At 45.1% G+C, this 20,336-nt stretch overlaps 2 protein-coding genes across 7 annotated transcripts in view; one reads left to right on the top strand and one right to left on the bottom strand.

Annotated features, from left to right (window-relative positions):
• dock7 (dedicator of cytokinesis 7) overlaps positions 1 to 20,336 on the bottom strand; it is a 72,800-nt gene that overhangs the window by 42,058 nt on the left and 10,406 nt on the right. For all 5 annotated transcript variants that reach the window (XM_039002876.1, XM_039002877.1, XM_039002878.1 and 2 more), the window contains exons 15-18: positions 7,337 to 7,454; positions 6,916 to 6,986; positions 5,126 to 5,264; positions 4,709 to 4,897 (exon numbers count right to left, since the gene is read on the bottom strand). In XM_039002876.1, the coding sequence (XP_038858804.1) occupies positions 4,709 to 4,897; positions 5,126 to 5,264; positions 6,916 to 6,986; positions 7,337 to 7,454 (517 nt within the window). The remainder of the gene's footprint in view (positions 1 to 4,708; positions 4,898 to 5,125; positions 5,265 to 6,915; positions 6,987 to 7,336; positions 7,455 to 20,336) is intronic.
• On the top strand, positions 12,999 to 18,221 carry angptl3 (angiopoietin-like 3). Of its 2 annotated transcripts, XM_039002881.1 has the most exons (6): positions 12,999 to 13,675; positions 13,998 to 14,108; positions 14,279 to 14,501; positions 14,798 to 14,890; positions 16,008 to 16,274; positions 17,133 to 18,221. In XM_039002881.1, exons 1-6 carry the CDS (start codon positions 13,151 to 13,153, stop codon positions 17,291 to 17,293), a joined length of 1,380 nt encoding a protein of 459 aa, XP_038858809.1. In that variant the 5' UTR covers positions 12,999 to 13,150; the 3' UTR covers positions 17,294 to 18,221. The 2 variants fall into 2 exon arrangements, with proteins under 2 accessions (XP_038858809.1, XP_038858810.1); XM_039002882.1 differs by lacking the exon at positions 14,798 to 14,890.

Genomic DNA, 20,336 nt, shown 5'->3' with positions numbered 1-20,336 from the left:
CAAAGAAAACCAAGCTTCAATAGAAGGGAAATAAATGTGAGCCCCCACTACACAATGAAAGTGCTGTAACTGTGCGCTCTGTGGTTCCAGCCCATGTATAGAGACTACAGCAGAGTTGAGCCCAGCTCAGTCTCATCCACATAGACCGAGTGATTTATGATCACATTAGCACCAGGCTAAGCTGCTGGGAAAACACTCACCCTCTTCAACCCACTCCTCTCCCCTCTCCTCTCCCATCCCCACTACCCCCCCCCCCCCCCCCCCGGACAGCCAACAGAACAGAGAGATGGAGTGGGCTCTACTAAATAACACGAGTGAAGTTCAACCACTAATGAACTGAGGGACACATTACTCTTTCCACTCCTTCCACGCTGAGGTATTCTGTCTGTCTGATGGTCTGATATCTAACACAGATACAGCGCAATCAGTAATTATTTGGACTTGGTTTTAAAATGAAACAATGACTACAAAAGGTTAAAGTGCAGATTGTCAGCTTTAATTTGAGGGTATTTTCATTGTATGCTATGACTACATCAAGCTTGTGACTCTACACATTTGTTGGATACATTTGCTGCTACTTTGTGCCCAGTAGAAATGAAATGGTAAATAATGCAGTGTGTCATTTTGGAGTCACTTTTACTGTAATTAAGAATAGAATGTGTTTCTAAACACTTTTACATTGTGGATGCTACCAGAATTACAAATAATCATGAATGAATCGTGAACAATGATGAGTGAGAAAAAAAAATACTAACCTCCCCTGTTATTGTAATGGTGAGAGGTTAGCATTAGATTTAGAATGGCCCACTATCAAATGGGCAAGAACAGGGGCAAGACAAAATATACATGATCCATATGCACCGGAATAGCGAATGCAGCCCACTTTCCCCCGGTACGTTTTTCACTCATGTTGGTAGGCTGCTCTGGTAATTTCGCTGTAGTGACAGGTGATATTCTGCCATAGGCTCTCCAACTGTTCGTGCAGCTACCCAGTGCTTAATTTGGGAAACCAAATGTAACATCGACAGTAACATGTTCACAACAAAGCATACTTGATGAAACTGTTGACAGCACCTCTCTGCACGCTGGAGAATGGAATGAAGGAAGGGCGGCGAAAGAAATTCACAGCGGTGAGATCTTCTGTAGCTTAAAAAGCTAATGTGTCTTCACATTAATTATGATTTTTAAAATGTATATAAACTCCTTTTACTAGGCTATTCAAAATCAAATACAAATTCACTATAATTGTAAGCTAAATCTGAATTGTTCAAATTAGTGGATTCGGCTTCTTCAGCCACACCCGTTGCTGACAACTGTATACATCTGAGCATACCGCAAATCAATCTCCATAGACAAACACTGGCAGTAGAATTGCCCCTACTGAAGAGCTCTGTGACTTTCAGCGTAGCACCGTCACAGGATGTCACCTTTCCAACAAGTCAGTTCAAATGTCTGCCCTGCTGGAGCAGCCCCGGGCAAATGTAAGTGCTGTTATTGTGATGTGGCAACGTCTAGGAGTAACAACGGCTCAGTCGCGAAGTGGTAGGCAGCACAAGCTCACAGAACAGGACCACCGAGTACTGAAACACGTAGCGCGTAAAAATCTGTCCTCGGTTGCAACACTCAGTAGCGAGTTCCAAACTGCCTCTGGAAGCAACGTCAGCACAAGAACTGTTCGTCGGGAACTTCATGAAATGGGTTTCCATGGCCGAGCAGCCCCACACAAGCCTAAGATCACCATGCTCAATGCCAAGCGTCGGCTGGAGTGGTGTAAAGCTAGCCACCATTGGACTCTGGAGCAGAGTAAACGCATTCTCTGGAGTGATGAATCACGCTTCACCAAATGTCAGTCCGATGGACGAATCTGTGTTTGGCAGATGCCAGGAGGACGATACCTGCCCGAATGCATAGTGCCAACTGTAAAGTTTGGTGGAGAAGGAATAATGGTCTGGGGCTGTTTTTCATGGTTCAGGCCACTTAGTTCCAGTGAAGGGAAATCTTAACTCTACAGTATACAATGACATTCCAGAAAATTCTGTGCTTCCAACTTTGTAACAATAGTTTGGGGAAGTCCCTTTCCTGTTTCAGCATGACAATGCCCCATGCACAAAGTGAGGTCCATACAGAAATGGTGTCGAGATCGGTGTGGAAGAACTTGACTGGCCTGCACAGAGCCCTGACCTCAACCTCATCTAACACATTTGGGATGAATTGGAATGCCGACAGCCAGCCAGGCCTAATCGCCCTACATCAGTACCCTACCTGACTAATGCTCGTGGCTGAACGGAAGCAAATTGCTGCAGCAATGTTCCAACATCTAGTGGAAAGCCTTCCTAGAAGAGTGGAGACTTTTAGCAGCAAAGAGGGGACCCATGATGCCCATGATTTTGGAATGAGATGTACGATGAGCAGGTGTCCACATACTTCAATTAATCCTCCGCTTAGAAAGAGCTGTCCATTTCATTGTGTTTGGCTTTGAAACAACATCCATAACGACCATGTTTTCCACTCAGTTTCAACCTTTTCTTCAAATTGATCAGAAGGAAGGGAGTAAAAGGTATTAAAACCAGGATACTGTTTCAATGATAAGTCTGATGTGCTTTTCCATTGCATTGGAGTCAGAGTGGTTAGAGGGACAATAGAGTTGGGTACTACTAACACATGTCCCGAGTGCATAAGACAACATTACCGTCACGTAGAATTTTACTGCAGTCACGACTGCCGGTGTGGTGTTAATACAGTCACCAGAGCAGCCCGAGTTGTCATCATACCAGAATTTTGACTTTGATACTGATAACAGGTTTAGTATCACCATACTCGATGCCATCACCATACTCAATGCCAAAATGTCACGACGGCAAAGTCTCAGAATATATGCACAGAATCTATGCACTTGACATTTTTGAATCTATGCATTAATGAATCAAGTAATACATTCAATTTGATTTAGTTTTTTACCAATCAAACAGCATAATAATTTAATAAAATGGTAAATCTCTAGTCTATTGATAAACTGGGTAAATCAAGATGTAGCCTAGGTCTATTCACAATATGTTATTATATATTGTATATATTTATTTAACTAGGCAAGTCAGTTAAGAACAAATTCTTATTTACAATGACGGCCTAGGAACAGTGGGTTAACTGCCTTGTTCAGGGGCAGAACGACATATTTTTACCTTGTCAGCTCGGGGATTTGATCTTGCAACCTTTCAGTTACTAGTCCAACGCTCTAACCACTAGGCTGCCTGCCTCTAACCACTAGGCTGCCTGCCTCTAACCACTAGGCTGCCTGCCTCTAACCACTAGGCTGCCTGCCTCTAACCACTAGGCTGCCTGCCTCTAACCACTAGGCTGCCTGCCTCTAACCACTAGGCTGCCTGCCTCTAACCACTAGGCTGCCTGCCTCTAACCACTAGGCTGCCTGCCTCTAACCACTACCAAATACAGGTAAGTGCATATTCAATAGGCCTGTTTTCATGCAATGAGCTTGTTTTGGCTGATTTCACAGCGCTACAGATGAAAAACAAATGTTTCCTTTCCATTTGGGACTCATTTTATTGCACTGGTCAATAACATTTGCATAGAAGAAGCAATTTCTTCTTTTATAAAAGTTTGCACCGTCTCTTTAAGCCCCATGACGTCATTCTCACACACAGTCAGCTCGAGGCTTGAGCAAATAAGGTCTTGACTGGGAGAGACGTGAGGTGGGGGAAGATGAAGTGAATGTAAAGTATTTGATGACAATTAACTTTGAAATCAGTAATATTTTTGCATTATGATTCGTATATCATCACAAACAAGGTACTAGGGAAGGAAACTAATGTTAGCTTCAGTTGTATACTTTGTTTTGCTTACAGTAATGAACGGTTTCAACATTTCTACATGCCGTGTTGCATTATTCAAGTGTGTTAACTAACATGATGCAGCCCAGACTCCCAGTGAGTTCAGTGGTTCCTCAGGACAGACTAGAGTCACTATGAGAGGGGAGTTAACATGATACAGTCCAGACTCCCAGTGGTTCCCCAGGACAGACTAGAGTCACTATGAGAGGGGAGCTAACATGATACAGTCCAGACTCCCAGTGAGTTCAGTGGTTCCTCAGGACAGACTAGAGTCACTATGAGAGGGGAGCTAACATGATACAGTCCAGACTCCCAGTGGTTCCCCAGGACAGACTAGAGTCAGTATGAGAGGGGAGATAACATGATGCAGCCCAGACTCCCAGTGGTTCCCCAGGACAGACTAGAGTCACTATGAGAGGGGAGCTAACATGATACAGTCCAGACTCCCAGTGGTTCCCCAGGACAGACTAGAGTCACTATGAGAGGGGAGCTAACATGATGCAGTCCAGACTCCCAGTGAGTTCAGTGGTTCCTCAGGACAGACTAGAGTCACTATGAGAGGGGAGATAACATGATACAGTCCAGACTCCCAGTGGTTCCTCAGGACAGACTAGAGTCACTATGAGAGGGGAGCTAACATGATGCAGTCCAGACTCCCAGTGGTTCCCCAGGACAGACTAGAGCTAGCCATGAGAACATGGAGCAGTCACTGAGCATCAGCTGTGCTGATAGACTTGATTCTCTCAAATCAGTAAAGGACGTGAGACATTTGACAGAAGTCCTGAAAGTACCAACAATTCTAGGACCACACCTGGTTTTCATATTCGGAATACCGTGAAAAGTACGGTTGTGATGGGCTATACCTGTGTGTGGACAGTGGAAACGGATGTCACTTCAACGTTGAACACCCCTCTGTGGTTATCCACCCATTTCATCCCTGGTAGAGGAACGTCAGGGGAGAGAACAGAGTAGGACTGGGGAGGTTTCTCTAGAGACACCGGCAGACAGAAGCTTCCTGTACGCAGACGTCCATTCTGAAGCATGGGGATCCACTGAGGAAGGAGAGAAAAACATGATTAGGGCCTGAAAAACAATAAAGGCATGTTAATGTTTATACACGTGTGCTTGTATGAGGTGCGTGTGCATGTTACGTTTGCTTGCACACACCTGTGTGTGTGTGTGTGTGTGTGTCATGCACGTGCACATATCATTGTGCATAGTGTGTGTGTGTGTGTGTGTGTACATGCATGTGTATTTCCACACGTGTCCACAGTAGTTACCGTGTATCCCACAGGGGTTTCCAGGGGGGTGTTCTGTTTCTGCTGGCAGCTGACATGGTAGAAGGTGAACAGGACATGGTGGTGGTCAGTCAGAGAGGCCGGCAGCTTGATCTTCACCTCATCATGGAAGTCCGGGGACCTGCATAGGAAACACAACAGGCATAACAGAGCCAGAGTTGAATGGTTGGTTTTAGGAATCAATAGCTGTTAAGGGGTCAGGGCTGCACAGGAATAAACATCTACAAAAGTATTGAGAACAGGCTCTAAATGACACGGTCGGCTAGGGCCGCACAGGAATGAGAACAGGCTCTAAATGACACGGTCAGCTAGGGCCGCACAGGAATGAGAACAGGCTCTAAATGACACGGTCGGCTAGGGCCGCACAGGAATGAGAACAGGCTCTAAATGACACGGTCGGCTAGGGCCGCACAGGAATGAGAACAGGCTCTAAATGACACGGTTGGCTAGGGCCGCACAGGAATGAGAACAGGCTCTAAATGACACGGTCGGCTAGGGCCTCACAGGAATGAGAACAGGCTCTAAATGACACGGTCGGCTAGGGCCGCACAGGAATGAGAACGGGCTCTAAATGACACGGTCGGCTAGGGCCGCACAGGAATGAGAACGGGCTCTAAATGACACGGTCGGCTAGGGCCGCACAGGAATGAGAACGGGCTCTAAATGACACGGTCGGCTAGGGCCGCACAGGAATGAGAACGGGCTCTAAATGACACGGTCGGCTAGGGCCGCACAGGAATGAGAACGGGCTCTAAATGACACGGTCGGCTAGGGCCGCACAGGAATGAGAACAGGCTCTAAATGACACGGTCGGCTAGGGCCGCACAGGAATGAGAACAGGCTCTAAATGACACGGTCGGCTAGGGCCGCACAGGAATGAGAACAGGCTCTAAATGACACGGTCGGCTAGGGCCGCACAGGAATGAGAACAGGCTCTAAATGACACGGTCGGCTAGGGCCGCACAGGAATGAGAACAGGCTCTAAATGACACGGTCGGCTAGGGCCGCACAGGAATGAGAACAGGCTCTAAATGACACGGTCGGCTAGGGCCGCACAGGAATGAGAACAGGCTCTAAATGACACGGTCGGCTAGGGCCGCACAGGAATGAGAACAGGCTCTAAATGACACGGTCGGCTAGGGCCGCACAGGAATGAGAACAGGCTCTAAATGACACGGTCGGTTAGGGCCTCACAGGAATGAGAACAGGCTCTAAATGACACGGTCGGCTAGGGCCGCACAGGAATGAGAACAGGCTCTAAATGACACGGTCGGCTAGGGCCGCACAGGAATGAGAACAGGCTCTAAATGACACGGTCGGTTAGGGCCTCACAGGAATGAGAACGGGCTCTAAATGACACGGTTATTTAGGACAGAGGTTTATAGGAATAAACATCCTAATAGGCCAAGCCTTTTCTCACGGAGAAGACAAAATAGTTTGTTTGTTTGTTTGTGGATGAAGGGTATGAACCTCCTTCAGATTGAAGGAGCAGGACTGGAGCAGCGGTAACCTTAGCCCCAATGGGAAAGATAACAGTATTGGCTGGCCGCTGGGATTGTAGCTAAACATCCAAAGAGCAAAGGTGGATCCTTACCAAATATGTGATCACTTTTTTTCGACTGATGCTTAACAACGCCTCAGAACATAGGAGACATGAACGGTGTGTGATAGAGCTGCTAAGACATCAGCTCACTCTATACCAGTTCATCTGCTTGTAAGAAAGGCCCTAAGCAGACTTCATACACAATTAAAGCTGAGTCTAAGAGCCTCACCTGGTATGATACACCACGGCAGTGTATGCCTCTCTGGTGTAGTCTCCACAGCTGGACTTCCCAAATATCACCTGCGGGAGAGAGAGTGAAGAAACAGATGGAGTACAGTGAACAGGGTTGGTATTAGAGGGGAACAGAGGAAACGAGGCAGCTTACAGTGGATAGTAGACAGACTTCTGTTTGTCTACAGGTGTTAAAACAACTTGTACAATACTTTAGTAACAGAACTCAAATACATGAACACCATTCATTATGCTTAACAATCCATTTCCAAGAATTCAGTCTAGGATTGTGCAGCAGTACCTGGTAAGTACTAAAATACCCCAATAACTTTATAAGAAGCATTCTCTGAAAACTGTGTCAGCACAGACAGACAGACAGACAGACAGTACCTACATGTGTACAATACATCACTGCTTACCGGCATAGCGTTGTTGGGGTCCTCCCCGTTCATAAACTGTACTTTCACTGTGATATTCCGGGCGGAGCCTTGACGGTTTGCGAAGTTCAGGCTGTGTGGGTTCACATACAGTAGGTTCCTGGAACACACACACAGACACATTTTGAAACCAAACAGAAAAACATGAGCTCAACCGACATAGCAGCAACTTTGACAGGTCATTGAGTGAATTTCACAACCTTTTCCCCTCACCATTCTCCTCAGGACATTACATACATACCTCATATAAATGTACTGTACATATCACAGCTGACCATAATACAAAACACTTGTACAGTAGTATCTGATTTGTACAGTCATCAATAGGTCAGTGTTTGGAGTGAGCAAGGCCATCACTGTTGGCATCTGTGGGCACTGATTGGTGGAGAAGGGAGGCTCGTTCTGTCAATCACTCTGGACACACACAAACTGTAGTTGCCCTAAATTCTCTGCTGGGATGACCCACCTCAGGGTGCAAGGGGTCAAAGCTATGGTCAACTGTACATGTTCAATACAGTCACTGTTCAAAATCAGAGGTATAGTGTTCATCACTAACTTGGACAAGACTAAACAACCAATGAAGATGTAATTTGCATTGATATTTTCCATCAAAGAAAAGTGTCTCTTGGACAATATTGAGATAGCCCATAGGTCCAACATCAGCTGGGCTTCAGTCAACGAGCTGGACACACACGGTGAAGGGTTTCCAGGGTGACAGCCACAGGAAGTCAGAGAGAGCCGCAGCACAGCGGCCTGACCACAGTGACGTAGATCCCTCCGCGTGGGAGGGTCACCAAGGACCACAGCTGTGACGACAGTCAAACCATGAGAATCCCTAATCCACTCATTCTCACTCGCTGGTCACGTGTCTCAATGGCCTTCTCACTCGCTGGTCACGTGTCTCAATGGCCTTCTCACTCGCTGGTCACGTGTCTCAATGGCCTTCTCACTCGCTGGTCACGTGTCTCAATGGCCTTCTCACTCGCTGGTCACGTGTCTCAATGGCCTTCTCACTCGCTGGTCACGTGTCTCAATGGCCTTCTCACTCGCTGGTCACGTGTCTCAATGGCCTTCTCACTCGCTGGTCACGTGTCTCAATGGCTTTCTCACTCGCTGGTCACGTGTCTCAATGGCTTTCTCACTCGCTGGTCACGTGTCTCAATGGCTTTCTCACTCGCTGGTCACGTGACTCAATGGCCTTCTCACTCGCTGGTCACGTGTCTCAATGGCCTTCTCACTCGCTGGTCACGTGTCTCAATGGCTTTCTCACTCGCTGGTCACGTGTCTCAATGGCTTTCTCACTCGCTGGTCACGTGTCTCAATGGCTTTCTCACTCGCTGGTCACGTGTCTCAATGGCTTTCTCACTCGCTGGTCACGTGTCTCAATGACATTTAGGTAAAAAAGGGGTAAATTTTTCCAACTTGCTTGTTCTGTATTGAGGCATCCATGCTGATTTTAGAATGATGTAATTGCAATAACCTCCAGGCAGAAGCCATTCTTACACACCTATGAACCTGGCTTCCTTTTTAGCCACACGGTCAATTCTCTCCTCTTGGTCCTTCAGCCTCAACAGATTCATCTCAGGTTAATAAATGACTTGACTCATAGTAGCTGTGTGTGTTACCAAACCAAGCCATGCCTAAGCACTGTTTCAAAACCCCTGGGCCTCCCGCCCCCACACAGCCCCCTTTAACCCCAACCCCAACCCCCTCCCCTTCCCAGTGGGTACACAACCCCACCATCCTCATCCCCCTACGGGTACACAAAGGGAGCAGTTCATTGTTTACTGTGTCTACAGACAGAGATTAAGGCCAAGTCCTAGACACCAGGCAGGTGAAACACAGCGTGTTGGGAGGGCACAAAGCATGGCACGCATGGAGAGAGTGATGTCAGGGAACTCCAGCCCTAACAACACACAGCAGCTCAACAGAATAGGTTACTATTAGCTACAGTAGTAGTTATGAATCATGGCATGAGGGATCAAATCAACTAATCAATTAATCAACAATTCAACTGGATCCTAGAATTGGATGAATTAGGTGTATTAGTGCTTGGCTGGAACAAGAGCCTGCACCCAAACTGGCCAATCCTGCCGTTTGCCGACCCATGGCATGAACCATGGACATGTCAGTAAAGATAAGTTAAAAGACCCCTGGGGTCATTCTAAAAGGTCAGGCAGAGGTCAAAGTAAGAGGCCATCAGGGCAGGCCCGGACCAGTTACATTGACAGCACTCGTCTCCCACTGAAGGCCTGCTAGATGTCCCAATGTGAATACTGGACCCTGTATGTGCTCCCCACAGATGTAGGAAGGAGAACATACAGTGCCTTCAGAAAGTATTCACACCCATTGACTTTTTCCACACTTTGTTGTGTTGTGTTAAATTTAAAAATCGATAAAATTGAGATTTGTTGTCACTGGCCTAAACAAAATACCCCATCATGTCAAAGTGGAATTGTTTTTCGAAATGTTTACAAATTATTAATATAAAATAAAAACGGAAATGACGAATCAATAAGTATTCAACCCCTTTGTTATGGCAAGCATAAATTAGTTCAGGAGTAAAAATTTGCTTAACAAGTCACATAAGTTGAATAGACACACTGTGTTCAATAAGTGGTTAACATGATTTTTGAATGACTGCCTCATCTCTGTACCACACACACATACAATTATCTGTAAAGTCCCACAGTCGAGCAGTGAATTTCAAACACAAATTCAACCACAAAGACCAGGGAGGTTTACAATGCCTCTCAAAGAAGGGGACCGACCCATTGGTAGATGGGTACAAATAAAATAAGACATTGAATATCTCTTTGAGCGTGGTGAAGTTATTCATTACAATTTGTATGGTGTATCAATACACCCAGTCACTATAGAAGATACAGGCATCCTTCCTAACTCAGTTGCTGAGTCAAACCGCTCAAGGATTTCTTCATGAGGCCAATGACTTTAAAAAACAGTTAGAGGCCTAGGAACAGTGGGTTCCAACGCTCTAACCACTAGGCTACCTGGAGCGGCAGGTAGCGTTGGTCTAGTAACCGAAAGGCGGCAAGATCGAATCCCAGAGCTGACAAGGTAAAAAAAAAAAATCTGTCGTTCTGCCCCTGAACTGTTCCTAGGCCGTCATTGAAAATAAGAATTTGTTCTTAACTGACTTGCCTAGTTAAATAAAAGTAAAATAAAAAAATGGCTATGATAGGAGAAAACTGAGGATGGATCAACAACATTGTAGTTACTCCACAATACTAACCTAATTGACAGAGTGAAAAGAAGGAAGCCTGTACAGAATAAAAATATTCCAAAACATGCATCCTGTTTACAACAGGGTACCAAAGTAATCCTGCAGAAAATGTGGCAAAGCAATTCACTTTTTGTCCTGAAGACAAAGTGTTGGATTTGCCCTAAACATAACACAATAAATTAGATGTGTTCAAGCATAGCGGTGGTGGCATCATGTTATGGGTATGCTTGTAATAGGGTAAGGACGGAGTTTAAGGAAGAAAAAAAAAAAAAACTTAATGAAGCTAAGCACAGGCAAAACTTGGTTCAGTCTTTTGTCCACCAGACACTGGGAGATTAATTCACCTTCCAGCAGGACAATAAACTAAATCACAAGGCCAAATCTACACTGGAGTTGCTTACCAGGAAGACAGTGAATGTTCCTGAGTGGCCGAGTTACAGTTTTGATTTAAATCTGCTTGAAAATCTATGACAAAGACCTGAAAATGGTTGTCTAGCAATGATCAACAACCGATTTGACAGAGCTTGAAAAATTTAGAAAATAATAAAATGGGTGTGGAAAGCTCTTAGAGACTTATCCAGATTTACAAAGCTGTAATCGCTGCCAATGGTAATTCTAACATATATTGACTCAGGGGGTTGAATACTTATCTAATCAAGATATATTACTGTTTAATTGTTCATTATTTTTTTATACAAATGTATTTTGCGTAGATCGTTGACAAAAATGACAATTAAATCAATTTTAACCGTACTTTGTAACAACAAAATGTGAACAAAGTCAATGAGTGTAAACACTTTCTGAAGGCACTGTATAGGGAGTAGGGAATCATGTAGCCAGCATTAAGCTAAACAAGCACAGCTCAGAATCAGATAGGAAATGTGTTTGCTCAGAAACTCACTCTTACTAATAACATATTGCAGCCAGGGGTCTCTGCACTCTTTACACATGAGTAAATAGCCAGTGTATCTGCAGTGCTATGAACCAGAGTTACCTGTGTCTGTAACGGCATGGTGAGTTTAGTCATGCACTACAGTAAACTTAAATGATAAAATTTCACTCGGACAACTTTGCTCTGCAAAGGAGAAGCTAGCTACCTCTCCACAATATGTCAGGAAGTAACGCTGTTGTAGGGAAGTTGCTGTCCAACACACTTTCCTCGTCATCTACTGGCGTTTCATTTTAAACTTTTGGGGGTTTTCAAAATGTGTAAACCCCATTATGAAGCATAGCTTTCTCATCAGTTGGATAATCAACCTAAAAGGCCAAAGTTGCTAGAGGCCCCCCACTCTCTCCATCCACCACCCAATAGCAGTAAAGTAACCCACATATGATTTAGAGTTACTGAACCACATTGAAACATGCTGTCGAGACAGTTTGACCAAAAGCTCAAAGTAGTCAGATTATTGGGAGCATTAAGATAATCTTGGCTAAGTAGGAAGAACAAAGGACGCTCACAAAGAGAAACGCTGATCGCAGCCCTGTCAGATTACAGAACTAGAATGGAGTTCAATACGGAAACAGAAGGCCACAGGAATTTAGGCCCACCTTCGTAATAATCATTAGTGGATATACAGTATGTACAGTAATGGTAAAGTAGTTTTGGAACGAACAGCCAAGAACAAACCACTAAGAGTTCCATCAAAATATATTTTACGAGCGGACACACTATGCCAAAGAGTGCTTGAAAAAGGTGCAGGCAAGTCAGCACGTTTCCTCCGTTTTTCTTTTCAGTAGAAGTCACTAGATGTTCAGACAAAGATCGGAAAGACTAGACTACATTAAAACAGAATGATCAAACAATAACCAAGATGATGAGTTCATACATGTTCAAATTTAGCACATCACCCCCCCACCCCCTAATACAAACTACAGCAAAACCCATAGCAATGATGACATCAATCCGCCAGTACATTCAGTACACCTCATCTAGACCCGGCAAGAGGCCCCAGGGAGAGTAACGCCGGGCTGATTCAGCAGGATGTTAAATCAAATCCAGAGACATCAACTGGATGCTGTATTATCAATCACGGTGAGGTGTGGCTGCTATGAGGTGAGATCTGAGATTGATTGGGACGAATGATCCATCAAATCTCTGATGGCCTTCCATTGTTGGCTTTCTGCTGGTCAGCTAAAGCAGAGTAGTGCAGATGGGAGTAAGGTGGGTGTAAAGAGGAGAGGGGGGCTGCTGTTGTGCTGAAGGGGTGTATTTGCTGTTCGCTCACTACATGATTTGTTTGTTCTTGGAGGGCGGGGGGCTGAAGGGGCTCCCAAGGGGATTTCAGGGGGCACAGTAGCTCAAGCATAACAGGGCTTAATGATCAACTAATCTCCCCTCCCCTTGCTGGATGGGGGTATATAACACAGACCTGTCTGCTACTCTCAAATCTTTCTAGCAGAGAGAGACAGAGAGGGGGAGTGAGTGAGAGAGGTAGAGGGAGAGACTGAGTGAGAAGTCCAGACAGAGTAGGACAGAACAGAGGAAGAAGCGAGTGAAAGCATTAGAGCGAGACTACTTCTTGTCGTCTTCTTGCACACAGAGAGATTTAACCATGAAGCTCTTCTGCCTCCTGTTCCTGGTTGGTCTGTCTGTAGCCCAGGCAGCTCCTCGGGACTCTTCCAGGGTCTATCCCACCATGCCCTCTCAACTCCAGCCCCAGACGCAGCCTCCAGCTGAGGCCAAGTCCCGCTTTGCTATGCTGGACGATGTCCGTCTCCTGGCCAACGGTTTGCTCCAGCTGGGTCAGAGCCTCAGGGATTTTGTTCACAAGACGAAGGCCCAGATTAACGACATCTTCCAGAAGCTGACCAACTTCGATCGCTCCTTTTACCAGCTCTCCGTGGTCACCTCAGAGATCAAGGAAGAAGAGGAGGAGCTGAAGAAGACCACCACGTTCCTGAAGGCTAACAACGAGGAGATCCGGAACCTGTCACTGGAGATCAACGCCAAGATCAACAGTATTCTGCAGGAGAGGAGCTTGCTGCAGAGTCAAGTAGGGGGGTTGGAGGAGAAGCTGAAGGGACTGTCTGAGAGCATGATGCCGGGAGAGCAGCTCAGTGAGATCAAGTCACTCAAGGTACGCTGCTGTCCGTAACTCACACTAATCAGTACGAAGAGGAAGAATTTATTTTGATTCAATGTGAAATGTTTTTTTTTGAATAAGATGTGTTTCTGCCGCATATTCATATGCGGAATATTCCGTATTCAACATATTTCTGCATGTTTAAAATTACATCCTACTAAATATTCCAATTGCTGAATTCATTGAGAAGTTTCAGTTATTAGCCTCAAGAAAACATACCATTTTAAATGAGTAGTAATGCTTTTAACTTCAAGTTATTGGAAAATGTCCTTTAAATGTGATCATTAACGAGACAGTGTCAACTGGTCTGTTTCAGGATGTGATTGAGGCTCAGGAGAGGACCATCACTGACCTGCTGAAAGCTGTGAAGGAGCAGCATGATCAGCTCAACCAACAGAAAACTAAGATCAATACTCTGGAGGAAAAGGTACATATCTCTGCTGCTTAGAGGGTCTCCACTTCTATACAGTAGACCAAAGGTAATGGCCATTTATTGAAAACTACAGTTAGATTTCATCCCTGTCCAATCAGTGTATAGAAAGGACACAAATATTTAACAAGACAACGCCATAACGTTATGTTTGCCTGCTATTCCAGATCAGCATCGATCATTTCCAAGACGCGACTGACAAAGCAATGGCTTCCGACTCAGAGACCCCAGACATGTTTGAGTACCTGACAGGCAACTCCAGTGGTGAGGACACAGACCTACCCGTGGACTGCAGTGATCTTTATAACAGAGGAGAGAGGAACAGTGGGGTGTACCCCATCAAGCCAAATCAGTCAGAGCCTTTCAATGTCTACTGTGAACTGACCTCAGGTAAGACAACACTTTAAAGAACGTCATTAGCCTACATTTTCTTCATAAAGTCATTGTGACTGAACAGCCAAACAAGTCTGAGATTCCATGTGTCAAGCTATTTCCCTACATTACATCGTCTGAATACTTCAATGGACATAGTCTAGATAAAAACCAGACTGAACAATCTCCTCTATAGGAAGAAGGGTCAAACCGGCTATCAGAAGGAAATAAGTGCAATCATCTTTCCCTAATCAGTAAGGAACTGGACATTGTTGTTGTTGTGATCCTCTCCATGTATTGACCACATCTCCCAGGAGGGTCAACAGTCATCCAACGCAGGGAGGAGGGGTCCGTGGATTTTGACCAGACATGGGAGAAGTACGAGAAAGGATTTGGGGATCTGGAAAGTGAGATTGATCTATTTCTTTCTATCAGTACATTTTGTCAGTTATTTAGAGAGACAGTCAATACATAAAGATAAAAAAACATAAAATATCTTTATGGCTCAATTCAACTCAGTTCAGAGTTAAAAGTCCTGTTGTGTGTGTGTGTGTGTGTGTGTGTGTGTGTGTGTGTGTGTGTGTGTGTGTGTGTGTGTGAGAGTGTGTGTGTGTGAGAGTGTGAGAGTGTGAGAGTGTGAGAGTGACGACTATACCGGATTATCCCATCTCCTTAATTATCTTTTATAGTTTCCGGTCTACAAAGCAGCTTTTATAAAGCAGAAAACAGCCAATAGAACTAGTCACTCCACCGCCCTTAAGTACATCCTGAAGGAAACAGTCACTGTAGCTTATCAGGTCCCTGTTGACAGATTGACTTCCTCCATTGTTTGACTAGACAAAGCACCTGCAGCACTTCACTTCCACCAGCCTTGCTTGGACCCCAGCCCATAGATCTAGAGTCCTACTGCATTCCAACAAGGCCACAGGTCCTTTAGGCTATGAATTATTCAGTGTCCGTTTCTGTCGCTGCTCCTAGCCAATTATGTCATCACACCCATGACTACAGCCAGAGGCTAGGGGAAAAGAGTATTGAGTGTCGGAACTTGTTTTCACACTATTTACCACGAGTCAGGCTGTGGAGGCTGCTGAGGGGAGAACGGCTCATTACAACAGTTGGAACGGAGCAAATGGAATGGCATCAAACAAATGGAGACCATGTTTGATGTATTTAATATCATTCCACTTATGCCGCTCCAGTCATTACCAAGAGCCCGTCCTTCCCAATTAAGGTGCCACCAACTTCCTGTGGAGTCATGGCATACAGAAACAGCTGAAGCCAATGAAAACAAAGTACAGCATCAGAAAGTCAGAATTTTACTGTCCATTACAGCTCCAGATCGATTGCCAGTTGATGACAGAATGTTTGTCTGTTATCTGTATGCTTCCAAAAGAACAGCCTCAGTGCTTGTTGACTGTCCATTACAGCCATGTGAACATTCCACAACTGTGTGTGTTTCCTGTGAGTTGTAGAGGAGAGTTTGGAGTGTCTAACATTGTGTGTGTGTTATCTGTGTTATTGTAGGAGAGTTCTGGCTGGGCCTGATAAAGATCCACAGCCTGGCTGGCCAGGGTGACTCTATCCTGCGCATTGAGTTGGAGGACTGGAAGGAAGACAGGAGGTCAGTAGAGTACCAGTTCACCCTGGAGGGACCCCAGGCCCACTACACCCTCCACCTCACCCACCTGTCTGGAGATCTGCCTAACGCCATGGGCAACCACACCAGGTTCTCCACCAAGGACCGAGACAACAACAACCACCAGGACTCAAACTGCGCCAAAACCTACACAGGTAGGTCTACTGACTACTACACTCCTGGCACAGGTACTGACGACACACTCGATGCAACTACAGGTACTGACGACACACTCGGTGCAACTACAGGTACTGACGACACACTCGGTGCAACTACAGGTACTGACGACACACTCGGTGCAACTACAGGTACTGACGACACACTCGGTGCAACTACAGGTACTGACGACACACTCGGTGCAACTACAGGTACTGACGACACACTCGGTGCAACTACAGGTACTGACGACACACTCGGTGCAACTACAGGTACTGACGACACACTCGGTGCAACTACAGGTACTGACGACACACTCGGTGCAACTACAGGTACTGACGACACACTCGGTGCAACTACAGGTACTGACTACACACTCGATGCAACTACAGGTACTGACGACACACTCGATGCAACTACAGGTACTGACGACACACTCGATGCAACTACAGGTACTGACGACACACTCGATGCAACTACAGGTACTGACGACACACTCGATGCAACTACAGGTACTGACTACACACTCGATGCAACTACAGGTACTGACTACACACTCGATGCAACTACAGGTACTGACTACACACTCGATGCAACTACAGGTACTGACTACACACTCGATGCAACTACAGGTACTGACTACACACTCGGTGCAACTACAGGTACTGACTACACACTCGGTGCAACTACAGGTACTGACTACACACTCGATGCAACTACAGGTACTGACTACACACTCGATGCAGGTACAGTCTGGTACCATACACCTGTTAAAGACATTTCCAAGCAGACAGCACAGAGATTGACTATGGGTTCTACACTTGTTATAGAATTGAATCTACTCTTTCCCCTTGCAGGTGGCTGGTGGTTCAACGCCTGTGGCGACACCAACCTGAACGGCAGGTACATGTGGCTGAGGTCAAAGGGTCGTTCCATGAGGAGGAAAGGGATCCACTGGAAACCTCTGGGCATCTCCTACTCCCTCAAGACCACCAAGATCTCCATACGACACGTCTGAAGCCGTCCCCCTGGCCTCAAGTTTCCACTAACCCTTCTATTCCTTCCATTACAACACATTGGCATGGTAACAACACATATGCCCCCCTCGCCCGGAACTTTCCATTGACCACCCCACCCTCCCAGTTACATGATGTTGTCATGGTAACAGATAGTGCAGCTGGGTTGTTTGCAGCAGGAAAAAATAAAAAGTCAGCAGCCAATTCGTATCCATGTCAGAGAAAAGAAGACGATTTGTCAGTGATGCAACAACCACAGTCAGCCAATAAGGGGCCTCACAAATTGGTTCAAGAAATGCCAATAGAGTTGGGTAACACCTGGGAGGGGTCGTTTGGGTTCCTAACCGACAAGCGTTGATTTGGTCAGGACGGAATGTCAGATGGTTCTACACTGTCTGGTCTGGGCCATAATAACAGCACTGAGAAGTTACTTTCAACTGAAGCACGTATTTTTTTTTTTTTAAGATTCCAAAGCAATACATAACTGACACACCACTCTGCTTTGGTATAATAAGTTAAGTGCATGTGACAACGACATAATCCTAACAGCCCTACTACCAAGCATGTATTACCCTGCTGTATTGCTGCCTGTTATGTGGCGGTTGCTGAATGTACTAAACATCCACAAGTTAGTAGACCAAGATCAACATGATGCATAGGTCTTCCAAAGTAGCATATGAGCTTAGTATTTTCACTGTCTTTTGAACTGTATTTAAAACCATTTTCCTAATGCTCCATTAAATGTCCTGCAAGGTTAGTAATTTACATTGATCATATCATTGGGTCATATTGACTCCTCGTCTCCTGTCTACTCGGTGTCATCTTTCTGCTGAATTAAAATGGCTGTTACATATTTTGTGTTTCTTACTACTAACACTTTATAATATAACATTTATAAAGACAAAATAAAACACACTCAAAACACACATACTCCAAGTCTGTCCTTTGTATTCTTTGCCAAGAAAAACAACATACAAACTGGGCTGTTGATGTAATGGAACTCACTTCCGTCTACGTGACCAACCACAAGTCATCACACCCCTCTCTGGCTTTTAAACTAGTGATGGGGGGAAAATGTAATCGATACAGTTATATACTGGGATATTATTTTTGACAATATCGCAATATTATTTGTGGTAGTTGGCTGTACCAAGTATTTTTCCTTGATAGCTTGTTCTCCATCTTTTTAAATAAGGAGCCAATTTTTTTCCAGCACTTTTATTTCCACTTGTTTTCTCATGGATCTCTTGTCCCTCTGCAGCTGACATATCCTGAATCGCAATAAAATCACAGTATCAATTGCTATACAGATAGAATTGTGAGAACCGCAATACATATCGTATCAGCACCTAAGTATATTGATAATATCCGTTCATGAAGTCCATGGCAATTCCCAGCCCTACTATAAACTCAACAGCCGAGTCTGATCGGCCCACAACGACCGTTGACAACGCTCCTGAAACAATCATTTGCATTAACGGTCTTATGCCACTGAGGAGCCAACATACAGTACACTGTGCCTTGGCTACTGTACCCAGATCTACGGCTTATCCAATCAACACGCATATAAATGTACATATGAAAAACTCCAGAGCTCACAGCGTTTATACTCCATCATTAACAAGGTAGCCTGCAGAGTTACTAAAGCAGTCACTACTGCAGCAGAGTCACTAAAGCCGTCAGGATCTCAGCTAGCAAGGTCAGTCATTTTGGGGGACAACAGTTGTATTTATTGGCTTTTCATTTTATTTTAAATTGGCTAAAAGCCAGCTAACGGAAACTCTGGCCCCATGTCAGGTAAATAGACCATGTCAACAGTCCCTGATAAGCCCCCTCTCTCTCCTCTCTGTTCCATGTCAGGTAAAGAGACCATGTCAACAGCCTCTGATAAGGGCCCCCTCTCTCCTTTTCTCTGTTTCTTTATCTCTCTCTATGCCCCTCTCTCTAACCATCTGTCTCTCCATGTCACAAAGTCTCTCTGTCTGTCTCCCTCTCCTCTGATAAGAGCCTTCTCTCTCCCTCTAACCTTGACTAAAATAGCAGCAGGGATTAGGACACACAACACAAGATTGTGTGCAGTAGTCTATCAGGCAGTGTCAGGGAGGCCTGTATATTGTGTTGCTGTTCTTACAGTAGTGTTATCCCCATGGCTCAGAGGAACGCGAGAGTGGAAGGGAGAAAGACCCTTTGGTTCCTCTGAGTTGTCCTCCAGGCATCGCTGTGTTTGATCAGAACAGGCAGGTGGAAATACACCCTTTCAAAAACAGGACTTTGTGTCACATTACCTTGAAGGACTAAGAACGACATCAACCTGTCAGGAAACAATGTCAATGCCCTGTAGGTGGTATTGGACTGGAGCTCTATAGACTAATATCTATGCATGTTCTCTTGCAGTGGTGTTCAGTGGGTTGTGTTATTGGTAGAGTTGTGTTTACACAGCTGTAGGTAATATCGTTTCATTACCTGTAGGTGGTGTTGGGTAATGTAAGTGGTATCGTTTCATTACCTGTAGGTGGTGTTGGGTAATGTAAGTGGTATCGTTTCATTACCTGTAGGTGGTGTTGGGTAATGTAAGTGGTATCGTTGCATTACCTGTAGGTGGTGTTGGGTAATGTAAGTGGTATTGTTTCATTACCTGTAGGTGGTGTTGGGTAATGTAAGTGGTATCGTTGCATTACCTGTAGGTGGTGTTGGGTAATATAAGTGGTATCGTTTCATTACCTGTAGGTGGTGTTGGATAATGTAAGTGGTATCGTTTCATTACCTGTAGGTAGTGTTGGGTAATGTAAGTGGTATCGTTGCATTACCTGTAGGTGGTGTTGGGTAATGTAAGTGGTATCGTTGCATTACCTGTAGGTGGTGTTGGGTAATGTAAGTGGTATCGTTTCATTACCTGTAGGTGGTGTTGGGTAATGTAAGTGGTATTGTTGCATTACCTGTAGGTGGTGTTGGGTAATGTAAGTGGTATCGTTTCATTACCTGTAGGTGGTGTTGGGTAATGTAAGTGGTATCGTTGCATTACCTGTAGGTGGTGTTGGGTAATGT

This window comes from Salvelinus namaycush, chromosome 10 (assembly GCF_016432855.1).
Source record: "Salvelinus namaycush isolate Seneca chromosome 10, SaNama_1.0, whole genome shotgun sequence".
Lineage (NCBI taxonomy): Eukaryota > Metazoa > Chordata > Actinopteri > Salmoniformes > Salmonidae > Salvelinus > Salvelinus namaycush.
The sequence above is the reverse complement of the archived record's forward strand: the minus strand, read 5'-3'. Positions and strand labels throughout refer to the sequence as shown.

Coding starts and splice junctions, on each gene's coding strand:
- angptl3 (XM_039002881.1), top strand. CDS start 13,151: ATGAAGCTCTTCTGCCTCCTGTTCCTGGTTGGTCTGTCTGTAGCCCAG. Junction 14,109..14,278: donor TCAATACTCTGGAGGAAAAG/GTACATATCTCT, acceptor CTGCTATTCCAG/ATCAGCATCGATCATTTCCA. Junction 14,502..14,797: donor CTACTGTGAACTGACCTCAG/GTAAGACAACAC, acceptor CACATCTCCCAG/GAGGGTCAACAGTCATCCAA.